This window comes from Cnephaeus nilssonii, assembly GCF_951640355.1.
Source record: "Cnephaeus nilssonii genome assembly, chromosome: 14".
Lineage (NCBI taxonomy): Eukaryota > Metazoa > Chordata > Mammalia > Chiroptera > Vespertilionidae > Cnephaeus > Cnephaeus nilssonii.
This window is the reverse complement of record NC_137085.1, coordinates 22103257-22116047: the sequence shown is the minus strand read 5'-3', so window position 1 is coordinate 22116047 and position 12791 is coordinate 22103257. Positions and strand designations below refer to the sequence as shown.

The following is a 12791-nucleotide window of genomic DNA, read 5'->3' as shown; positions in this document are numbered from 1 at the left end:
CAAAGGAAAACAAGCCTCTTTAATTTGTTTGGATCAGAGCAATTGTGTGGCTCCCTTTCCTGACTGTGGAGCTGAATACCCGCTGTAGGCCTATTGTTTCTGTTGTAATGAGGTGCCTGGTTCAGGTTGAACATCTTTTTAAGTTCCGTTTTCTGATTGTACAATTAACGTCATAAGTATTTACTACCAAGAGCTTTCAAAGCACAGTTGTATTTAACTTAAAATATTAGAGCTTAAGAACCCCATGAAACTACTGTAGAGAAATGACACATTAATTTTATATGGTACATGTGTAGCATTTATATTAGTTATACTGTATTACTTTGACATTTTTGTCATAAACCTACAATAAGAAAAATGAACCCGTTTTTCGCTCCAAACATTCCTATGTTTCCCGCCTGGCCTAGGCTCTGTTTTAATTGTCTTTTTGGTCATTTTAAAAATAGGGATAAGAGGAATTTGCCATTTACACCTATTTTGGCATCAGTGAATCGCCTTGTCCGTTATCACCTTGGTACTGTGGCCAAAGGATCTTTCATCATCACATTAGTCAAGATTCCACGAATGATCCTTATGTACATTCACAGTCAGCTGAAAGGAAAGGTAAGGGGGAAAATACGTTCTTGGACTTTCCATGGGCACATTCTAGACCTCACTTCTGCACCCAATGACGTCATGTCCAAATCTGCAATTGTTTTCTTCAGATTCCTGACAAAGTGGAACCCAGCCCTTCCTCCCTCGCCCCCACCCCCCTTGCACTCCATATGCTCAAGCAAAATCCATCTCGGCACCGGTTTCCAAAAGTGTCCCTTCCTCTGTGTCAACTCAACACCTTCCTCCTTAGAACCTCTTCCCTCTCCTCGACAGTGGAAATAACATGCATATGAACATGGCTTAGTTCATTAACACCTCTTCCAAGAAACCTTCCCTGATTCCTCCCATCTCGCAAATGATGTCTCTCTCTGTTCTCCACTCTCATAGCACTAGTGCCTATGTCAGATTCTGATTCTAATCTTTTTGTGTATTTAGCATTTTCTTTCCTCCTCCTAGATTGTAAGTTCCTTGCTGGTCTTCTATACCTCACTGTATCTTATATGCAATAGGTACTAAGTAAATGTTGAACTGATTAAAAATAATTCAGTCGGTCCATTTTAAGGGAAAAGGCGAGTGGGTATGGAAGCTTGGAAGCATAGTTTGTGCTTCTAAACATTTTTTATTTTTTAACATTTGGAGTATTCTTTATGATGGTGTAATTCTTTGAGTTTTCAACAATTATTTCAACTTTTGCTCCTTTCCAGGAAAATGCCTGTGCTCGATGTGTGTTGAAATCTTGCATTTGTTGCCTTTGGTGTCTTGAAAAGTGCCTCAATTATTTAAATCAGGTAAAATGTTTTAAAAATAATTCTAAGATTCACTTTCAAAGATAGGTTTGTCGTTTCTTCTTCCAAGATAAAAGGATTGAGCTTACTTAAAAGGTGTTGGTTTTCTCATGGTGTTGTACATTGTGCCTTGATCAAGTATCTCTATTTCAATCATATTCTTATTTTTAAAAGTAGCACATGCACTTACCAAGGCTCATTATTAATTAATTGTAATACATGGATAAAATATTAGGGTTCCTATCTCGGGAAAGACATTTATTTCTTATGCCTTAATTCGTATCCTTTTATCTTTGATTTTCCCTAAGAATTTGTCTACTCTAGCCATGGTTCTTTAATTCTTTAAAAAAACAAAACTCTGAGTGGGCCAGAGCAAATAGGTCTTTAGGACACACAATGTCAGTTTTCATGGGCCACCAGTTTGTTGCCTCTGCTTTAAAGAATTTAGGGGATAATAGTAAACAAGAGTGTTGATATGGAGGAAGAGTAGGCCAGAGTCATTTTGCAGCACAATAGGAGATTCCTAATCCTAAACCATGCTCCACTGCCACACCGCACGCACGGGAAATACAGTTGGCTTCAAAAAAGTGCTTTAGATATTTTAAATGACCCACTTAGTATTTGCAGCATAGGTGTTAGTTTTACAAATAAACAGTGAACTGTGAGCCACTCTTTGTTTTTGTAGGTGCTTATCTTAATGGGACATGAAGGTGATTATATATCTAATCTAACAGGTAGGATTCGCTTTATGTAGAGAGATTGTTACAACCAGGATCTGTTTCTCTTGGGCATTGGATTACGCAGGCCTTGGTTTATCTGGCACTGTTTGAAGGTAGTACATTTCACACTGGAGAGCATCTGCTCTCTGGCTGATAAGCTCTTCGGAATATAAAGCTGTTCTCTATATGGTATGAGAGGAAGTTGAGAATATTTTTTTGAGCACCACTAGCTGATACTACAGTAAGCACTTTATGTACGTTATCACTTTCCACAACTCCGTAAGGAAGGCTCATTTCCCCTGTTTTTTAGATGACAAAATTGAGACTGGGCATCTCATGACAAATAATCACATAAGCTAGAGGTGGAGGAAGTTTTCAAATCTTAACTTCATCCAGCTCTTCCCTTAATATTACACTGCCTCTTGTATAAATATATACATGTTTTGTGCAACATAAACTATGTAAGTTATAGTTTATTATAGAGAAGAATAAGTAAACATCTCAAATTTTCATGTATCGTGCTGTAAGCTAAGACAAGTGGTTTTAAATCTATTTTAATTAATATTTGCAACATCAGCTTAATTCTGATGACCCCTAAAAAGTCTAAAAACTTACAACCAAACTGAATGAAATCTATGGTTTAAGTTTGACTTTGTGCCCCTTTCACCCCTCACTCAAAATAAGAAAGTTATCATTTTAATTGCCTTTTCCCTTATTTCATTTATAATGATCCACACATAGATGTGCACACATCCTATTTACCTTTTCCTACCATTGCTGGCTAGCTTGCCCTTATCACCTGAGTTATTATGTAAGATTTTAAACTTTAAGAGAGTTTCTAGATAATTAAGTGAAGAAAGGAAAGAAAGTGTGAGATTGTGGAAGCTGTGGTCTGGGACAGATGGCCACACAGGTGTGAGTTACCTGCATGGTGCCCTCTGTCCTAACATATTCCTTCCACATGGTCACTACTTTCACTGTATCCTGTCACACAGGAATGCTACCAGTGACCACATGGACTAATAGGCATCCTTGTAAAAAGATCCCTGGAGGGTGAGCAACTTTTGTCTTGTGCTGGGAGTTAATTAGTTTGAGGCCCCTGTCCTGCCTGAGCAGAGGTTGGGCAGGAGCAAAATGTTAATCAGTGATGCCCCTCTGTGTGGGTTAGCCCAGATCAGGAAGGCTGTCAGGGCGAAGCTGCAAAGGACTCTGGATTCCTTGAGAGCCTTCGCACGAATCCTTTTAGACTAGGAGGTACAGAAGCGGAGGGAAATGTTATTGACCTGCTGTGATCGGTAGCACATTTTTCATTCTGAAGAGATCATCTCGACTTGTGTGGATCACATGCAGCTCATCTAACTGCCTTGGGAGTGGGAGGAAACTCGTAAAATATCCCCTCAGTTTTCAGTTAGGTTGCACGCACAGATCTACAGGAATATTGCCAGGAAATGTCTATGGAGCCCATCCAACCCTGGAGTTGAGAAGTAAAGAAATGAAATCACTGCCTCCTTCCATGTCTACAAGTAAAAGGGCTTCTGCTCTAAATAAAAGTAGATGGAATGGGTGGGGCAGTGTCCAGAGAGAAGAAAGAAGAAGCAGAGGCGGAATACTAATAGTTCTCAAATAAACTGACTCTCCGGAACACTAATGAGGGCAACGAGAAAGCTTTTATAGTTTACGTTGGAGGTGTTGGGCCTGCTCTTGGAGGCAGCTGGTCTGTTGATGATAGGAGAGAAATTGCAGGTGGTGGCTCCTCTCTTGCTTCTGTCTCCTTTCAAGGAAAGTCGTACTCTAACTGCAGCAAGGAGAACCGCATAATTAAGAGAGTTGTCTGTCCTTGAGGGGGTGGGATTTAAGACACTATGTAGTTGGTTTAAATGGATTGTTCAGTGACCTTGATGCTTGACATTATAATGCTTTTTATACTTCAGGAAGCATCTCATCATCTATATATTTAATATGACATAGGGGATTTTCCTCTGAAAAACAATTAAATACAGTTGACCTCACATATCTGTGTGTTCCATATCCAAAGGTTTCATATCTGCATATTTAACCAGCCATGGATAGAAAGCATGGGGGGGAAGGGTGCTATGGTGTTGCTGACCTGTACTATGTGGTTAGTCCTGTGATGGCTGCATCTGTACTGAACATGTACAGACTTTTTTTCCCCTTGTCATTATTTCCTAAACAATACAGTAAAACAACTCTTTACATAGTATTTACATTGTATTAGGTATTATAAGTAATCTAGAGATGATTTAAAGTATATAGGAGGATGTGTGCATAGGCTATATGCAAATACTAAGGGACTTGAGCCCGGTCGGAATTTGGTGTCATGGGTGTCCTGGAACCAAAACTCCTGCAGATACCGAGGGGCGACTGTAACCGGTTCATTGGTCTCTTGATCATGTCTTAGAATAAGGGGAGGAAACATTTTTGGTGTCGTGGGCCATATAGTCTCTCACAGTTGCTCAGTTCTGCCATTGTAGCATGAAAACAGCCCTAATCAACATGTAAACAAATGAGCATGGCTATGTTTCAATAAAACTTTATTTACAAAGTAGGCAGCAGGCAAGATTTGGCCCATACACAGTCGTTAGAGGACCCCTGCTTTAGAATAAATTGCTAAGTGGGTGTGCTTTTTAGTGAGGACATAGGGAACTGGTGAGAACTGAGAGCTAGTTTGGGTTTTTTTGAGAATTGTTCAGATGAAGGCAGTTCTCCATGGTTTTTCAGAAGAGTTACTATTGCACAAGATCAAACGTATGGTTATTTTGATGTCATGGAGGCATTTAGCAGAATGTTTCAAAAGGAGCTTTGTAAAAAATGAAGAAATGTGGGCCACTGCAGTTAGGTAGTTAACTCTTTGGTGCCTGCTATCTCTTAACTGATAAGAAAAAACAGTGAGATAACAATAGAAGAGAGTCAGCAGCAAATGGATGCTGAGAAAAACTTAACAAAATGATTTCTTTAACATACTGTATATATTAGCTTTTGAGATAAAAAGACCTGCAAACATAATATGGTCATATATTCTGAGAAGAAATTACCCCATTCTGTGTGATGGAATTTCATATGTTAAAATCATACTGTGTTTCTCAAAAAAGCATGGTAATTTCCTACTGCTCCATTTCTGAAAAAAGTGTCTGAACCTTAAGTAGCCTCTACGCTGTCCAGTACTCCTTCCTTGGCCCTCAAATGCTCTGCATTTTTAATCAGTGAATTTAATCATATAATGGCAAATTAAATTTTTGAGGAGTCAAACGTCATCTCCATACCAGCATTAACAAGCTTTCAGTTGGAACATTCAGAAATTAAAGACTGTCTTTCCCTAGCTCAGTGTTGAAACTTTATAGACAGCACAGTGTAGAGCAAGCATGTCAAACTCAAAGGCTAACACGGGCCAAATAAACGAGGCATGTGGCCCACGGGCCGCAAGTTTGACACGCTTGGTGTAGAGTCAGCTCTTCCTGCCCAGCCGTCTCCTAGCCACTTGAACATTTGGGACCCACCAGTGATTTCTTGAGTTGGCACTAAACCAACAGTTCCTCAGGACCAAACATTTTTGTCACAAAATTCATATACTTTCCTAAGGCTCAGACATATTTGACATTCTAGCGCTTATTCACATTTCCCAGAAAATGTCAATGCTCTTCTCAAATGTAATGTAAAAAAGAAGGGAGGAAATCAGTCTGTGACTAGTGGGTCAGAGAGGACACGGGGCAGCAGATGCAGGTATAATTGAATAAAAGTATGTCATCTGGGACTCAGTGCTACAAGGGACAGAAAGCCAGCTCAGTCTGACCTAAAAAAGAGAGAGAGAGTGAGAAAGGGGGAGGGAGTGGCAGGAGAGGGTAGAGATTCTTAACAATGTATGAGCTTCTGCGACGGAAAAGCGCAGAAATCTGGCTAGTTCCTAATGATGTCAAATATTGTCACCAAGTGCAGGGACCTGATTTCTCTCTGCTCTGACTTCCGTGGTGTTCGCCTCATCCTCAGTTTCACACTGACCGCCAGCAGCTCTAGGCTCTTCCCATTGTGTTGGCAAAACATCCATGGCAATTGGTACCCTCAGAGCTCCTCATCCAGGAAGAGGAGAGAGCTGCTCTGTCGGGATCACCTATGGATGAAGAAGGAAACTTCTTTTTCCCAGAAGCCACAGGGGGGTGTCCTTTACATCCAGGGGCCCTGGTTCGTTTATATGCCAGTTTCTGAACCCATCCTTGCCCATCGCCACTGCTGAAGGTGGTGTCAGTTCCACTCAGACGCTAATCCAGTGGGGAAGGGCTGTTTCCTCAAATGAGAGTTCAGGCCCCGCTTCCAGATTGGAGGGGTATAAAGTAGTGGGCAGCAAACCACGATCGCTACAAGAGCTGTGAGAAGTAGACAGCAGAGAAGAAAGCACCAAGGAGGAGGTGGTAGGCGTTCCAGGTTAAACAGCACCGCCATCTGATGCCTTTACAATTTGTGTAGCTTCCAAAGCATCGCTGAAATGGTACTAATGCACCATGGGTATTCACAGTGACAGACCTGAGACATCTAGGCAAGGTTAAATTCTGTTTGATTTACTCAGACAAGGGAGAAGTTCATGGACATGGGAAAGGTAGTCTGTGTTATCACAAATATCAGTGTTTTCAAAGGACCAAAACTAAGTCTACTGAACAGTTCTTTTTACCATATCAGACTTTTTTTTTTTAATATCTCATATTTTCTTGTGGTTCAGAATCTTACTCTTGTACCTCACCAAAGCCATGGGTTTAATAGTGATATATTGTTACAAGCTATGTTTAATTATATCTTAACAAAGTAGGATTATATTTATTGATGAGAATATTGTTTTTGCCTCTACCCAGAATGCATACACAGCCACAGCTATCAACAGCACCAACTTCTGCACCTCAGCGAAGGACGCCTTTGTCATTCTCGTGGAGAATGCTTTGCGAGTGGCTGCCATCAACACAGTAGGGGATTTCATGTTATTCCTAGGCAAGGTAAGACCAAGTATATTACCTGAGATATACAGTAAATTTTCTAATTTCATAAAACATCTGGCCCACCAAAAAAAATATTAAAAGTAACTTAATATATAGCAAGCACGTACAAACTCCTTAATATGTGCTAGGCACCTTTCTAAGTACTTTATATGTGTATTGTGCTCATTTAATCCTCACAACAGATTTGTAAAGGAAGATCCATTGTGATTATCATTTTATAGGTGGGGAAACTGAGGCCCGGGGTGATTAAGTGTAACTTGTCTATGTTTTTCCTTACATGTTTTGAAGTAGTATTAAGTAACAGTCTGTGTAGTGGTTAGGGCTACTGCATCTGGAGCTTGACTGCCTGGATTTAAATTCTGCCTCTTTTACTTACCAGCTGTGCAATCTGAGGCAGGCTACATAACCGCTCTGTGCCTCAGTTTGCTCATTTATAAGTTTGGGATAATAATAATAATAATGAAGCCAAAACCTTAGGGTTGTGAGGATTAAATTGGTTAGTACGAGAACCTAAGACATTGCTCGACACATTATAAGTTCTCAATAAATGTTAGCTGTCATGATTGCTATATATAAACCCCTTTAAAATAGAGTTATATGTCTAGACTTTGCTAATATATGCATTATAAAGTAAAGTATAAAAGAAACTGTAAATACATGACAAATACAACTAGCAGCTCCAGGTGATTCTCTTAAACACTCCCTGGGGTATATGTACTACACCATCACTGATAGAGACCAGTACTTCTTACAGGCTATGGACTGTGTCAGAGTTACCTGGGGCACTTTTTTTTAATCCTCATTTCAGGGTATGTTTTCATTGATTTTTAGAGAGAGAGAAACATCAATGTGAGAGAAACATCGATTGGTTGCCTCCCATACACACCCTATTGAAAAATCAAACCCACATCCTAGGTAACGTGCCCTGACCGAGAATTGAACTGCAACCTTTTGGTGTACAGGATGACACTCCAACCAGCTGAGCCACCTGGCCAGGACATGGGGCGCTTTTAAAAAGCATATTGCTGCAATTAGGTCCAACCTATCAGACTTGGGGATGTACCAACTCTACAAGTGATTTCTAGTTGCCTCTAATAGTTTGAAACCCCTGTGTTCTCTGCTTGAATAAATGCGTGACACCCTTCGATTATATTTGGGAATAATTAGTACATTCTTTGACTTCTTTGCCTAAATATTAATAATTCTCAAAGGTTTTTCTCACGTGACAATATCCACCTTCCACCTCAACAGCTTTTTCTCTCAACATCTAAGTTTGTCTGGGCCCCACCTTCTACCTATAACTAACTTAACATTCCAAATGTGGCTTAACTTTTAGTGGCATAATGAGACCACAAAGAACCTCAGTCTTTCTATAGGGTGGATATAAAAAATTTGAGTAAGAGTATAAGAAAGAACTCATTCTAAAATTGAAGCCAAAAGAGTGGAAAGTGAATGTGATTAGCTCTCTGTGGAAATCACCTCAGAAAAGTTACTAGCAGAGAAGTGTCATAAGAGTTGGCCACAAAAATGGAGCGTGTGTGTGTGTGTGTGTGTGTGTGTGTGTGTGTGTGTGTGTTGGGGGGTTGTTTTCCAAATCTTGGACAGACCCAGATTTGCTCCCTAAAGTCATCCGATAGAAGGATCACTTTACAGCTTAACCAGTATGTTACCCAATGCATTATAACTCCCGGTTAAGTTCATGGTGAATGGGAGACACTTTGTTGTTGATAAATAGTAAAGAAGAGATGAAAGAGGAATTCTTGGTCTGACTGTCCTCAGCACTGGACAAGGGAAGGCCACGGTAGTTCTGGAGGACTCTTCCTTTGTTGTTTAAGGCTTGATGCTAGGCCGGTAAAGGGCAAGAGTGTGTCTGAGATTCAAAATAACCTATTCCTGCTTTGTATAAGTATCCACGTATTTTCAGAGTTTTTACCTGGAAAGGGCCCTGAAGTTGGCATCATTAGACCATTATTTGAGTGGTATCTGCTGACCTTGGGTGGGTTGGCTAGCATGCTTCCCAGTCTATAAAATGAGATGATAATGTTTTCCATCAACCATTCATAGGGTTGATGAACAACTGATCCCTAACCGGTTTGGCTCAGTGGATAGAGTGTCGGCCTGCGGACTCAAGGGTCCCAGGCTCGATTCTGGTCAAGGGCATGTACCTTGGTTGCGGGCACATACCCAGTAGGGAGTGTGCAGGAGGCAGCTGATCGATGTTTCTCTCTCATCGATGTTTCTAACTCTATCCCTCTCCCTTCCTCTCTGTAAAAAAAATCAATAAAATATAGTTTTTAGAAAAACACAACTGAAATAAAATGTACTGAAACACACCAAAAAAATGTAAAGTGTTGAGTATGAGGTAATGAGGCATCAGAGTAGGTGGTTCTTGACAATAATCAGATTGGTTATTTCCTTTATTTTCATGGATGTTTTTAGCAACCCTTTTTCTCACAGATAGTCCAAATCTAAACTTCATGGCAAATTATATTAAATTTGCCCCATATTCTATTTGAAATAATGAAAAGGCTCTTAGTGATGTTTGTTGCAGCATTATTTATATCTGAAAACAATATACATGTCCAACTGTAGGAGAATGGTTAAATAAATGTTATTTTGTTGTTGTTAAGTAAATTTTAAATCACCCATAAAATGAAATTATGTAGCTGAATAATTATTTATGAAACATTTATAATGCTACTATAAATATTAAGGAAGAGTTTTTAATGATTTGTTTATACAATGCTACTTCATAAATGTAAAAATGCTTAGGAAAAAATCTGTAGCAGTACCCTGAAATGTCGGTAATTTTCTTCTTCTGAGTGCTAAGAATGTGCATAATTTTTCCCCCTAAAAAAAGCGTACATTGATCTTACGAATTGCCACAGGTGCCAAATAAGGGAAGCTCTAGAAAACAAGCATAACATTTGGAAAACTTGATTATTTTTAATGTCAACAAGAATGATTTTTTAAATTTATATTATATGATCTACATGTATAACTCTGTGTGTATGTGGTACATATGGGTTATACTTTCCAATTTGGGATGGAAAGGACTCATGTTGACCATCAGATGTAAGTAGTAAAGAAAATTTTACATCTGCCAACGATGAAGAAATAATGGTTTCTACTGCAGGGTATTACATGTGGTCTTTGTTCTCTCTGCCTCAGGTGCTGATAGTCTGCAGCACGGGCTTGGCTGGGATTATGCTGCTCAACTACCAGCAAGATTACACAGTCTGGGTGCTGCCTCTGATCATCGTCTGCCTCTTTGCTTTCCTAGTCGCTCATTGCTTCCTGTCCATTTATGAAATGGTAGTGGATGTGTTATTCTTGTGTTTTGCCATTGATACAAAATACAATGATGGGAGCCCTGGCAGAGAATTCTATATGGATAAAGTACTGATGGTAAGTACTTCGAATGCCCTCTCCTGCTTTAGGGATGAAAAGACTAATGAAATTAAACCTGGAACCCTGGTGAGTGAGGTTGGTCTTGGGGGAGCCAGGGAAGAAGGCCCTCTTGGCACGGATGAGATCATTTAAAACCCACTCAGCTAGAGCAATACCCATTAATAGGCCCGAGCTCTCACTGTTCCATTCTGCTGCCCCCTCTCTGCAGTTAGACTTGAATTGACTTTTAAACCTGACTTTTAGCCCTTGAATTAGAATTAAAACATTGGGCCATTGACAGTCTAAGTGCACTTTCCTGTGGGGTGAGGCTCAAAGACAAAAAGTCTTAGTTCCCAGGTTGAAGTTAGTAACTCCCTGTATTTCTCTGTCTACCCCATTAAAACTCATTATCCTAAGTATGCCAGGCCAAATGAAAGGCATTTTGAAATGAATATAGATGAACAGACCCATGACTGGTAGATTGTCTTGTTTTATATTATTCAAGATCTGAACCTTCACACAGGTACATTCAGATTCTTTATGGTTGTGTAGCCTCTGCAGCTTCCCTATATTAGAACCTCATTGAAACCTTTTTTTTTTTTTTTAATTTAGAAATTATGTTAAACTAGAGGCCCGGTGCACAAAATTCGTGCACGGGGGTGTGTGTCCCTCAGCCCAGCCTGCACCCTCTCCAATCTGGGACCACTCAAGGGATGTCCGACTGCCCGTTTAGGCCCGATCCCAGTAGGATCCAGTAGGATCGGGCCTAAACGGGCAGTCGGACATCCCTCTCACAATCCAGGACTGCTGGCTCCCAACTGCTCGCCTGCCTGCCTTCCTGATTGCCCCTAACTACTTCTGCCTGCCAGCCTGATCACTCCCTAACCACTCCCCTGCCAGCCTGATTGATGCCTAACTGCTCCCCTGCCAGCCTGATAGCCCCCTACTTCCCTCCTCTGCCAGCCTGGTCACCCCTAACTGCCCTCCCCTGCAGGCTTGATCGCCCCCAACTGCCCTTCCCTGCAGACCCAGTCGCCCCCAACTTCTCTCCTCTGCCAGCCTGGTCACCCCTAACTGCCCTCCCTGCAGGCTTGATCGTCCCCAACTGCCCTCCCCTGCTGGCCTGATCACCTACAACTGCCCTCCCTTGCAGGCCTGATCCCTCCCAACTGCCCTCCCCTGCTGGCCATCTTGTGGTGGCCATCTTGTGTCCACATGGGGAAAGCAATCTTTGACCACATGGGGGCAGCAGTCTTGTGTGTTGGAGTGACAGTCAATTTGCATATTACTCTTTTATTAGATAGGATGGTTTAAATACTAGATACTACAAAATTAAAGGTGCTTTTTCTTTTTTTCATTTTCACCTGAGAATATATTTATTGATGTTTAGAGAGAGGAAAGGTGAGAGAGAAACATCAATTGGTTGCCTCCACCCACCCCCAACTGGGAATCGAACCCACATCCTAGGCATGTGCCATGACCGGGAATCAAACCCACAACCCTTTTGATGTATGGGACAACACCCAACCAACTGAGCCATCTGGCCAGGCTTAAAGATGTTTTTTAATAATACCACCTTGCTATTAAGTTATGAAATATTCCTATCTTAAGAGTGGATAATATTGAAGACTATCTTAATATTAGATATTGAAAATAACAAGTCATCTTCCAGGAGAATTAATTTAAATTAAATTTATTTATTTAAAATAAATGTGTTAATAAATAAACTAGATTTTTTTTTTTATTGCAAAATTTATCAAATGAGTTAACTCACCTATTTGGTACTGATTATCTCTTTTACCGAGCACATCGTCAACTAAATTTTGGGCATTTTCAAAGTGGAATTTGGCCCATGATAATTGCATCTCTTTTGTGATTATAGCATTTAGGAGAAGCGTTTATTTTTTGTTTTTCAGCCACTGATCAAAGCAGAGCAAAAAATCCAGTTTTTCTCCTTTTAGTTATCTCTGTAAGATTGAGGAGGGTATTTAACGAAGTGCTTTGACAGGAGAGGAACATTTTATTGGGGGCCAATCCCATCTCAGATACTTCTGACCACGGGTTCTGGTGGTTGCACCATTTTCCTGCTTTATGGAGTAATTCCAAGTCCAGGTAGACTTTTCTTTAAGTAGCTGATTTATGATTTGGTAAAAACAGTATTCTGTGCTTATAGTATCAGTGCTTTTTTTTACCTTCTAGGCTTGTTTTAAAGAGGAGGCTTATGGAGTAAAATGTTTTTGCTATTCCATTTAACCATGATATGGAAAAAGTAAATCAACAAATAAAACAAATTCTCCATATGGGAA

At 40.3% G+C, this 12791-nt stretch overlaps 1 protein-coding gene across 2 annotated transcripts in view; it reads left to right on the top strand.

Annotated features, from left to right (window-relative positions):
- The window catches only part of SLC44A1 (solute carrier family 44 member 1), a 123030-nt gene that overhangs the window by 104401 nt on the left and 5838 nt on the right, over positions 1–12791 (top strand). For both annotated transcript variants that reach the window (XM_079790449.1, XM_079790448.1), the window contains exons 11-14: positions 447–603; positions 1299–1382; positions 6955–7092; positions 10267–10503. In XM_079790449.1, the coding sequence (XP_079646575.1) occupies positions 447–603; positions 1299–1382; positions 6955–7092; positions 10267–10503 (616 nt within the window). The remainder of the gene's footprint in view (positions 1–446; positions 604–1298; positions 1383–6954; positions 7093–10266; positions 10504–12791) is intronic.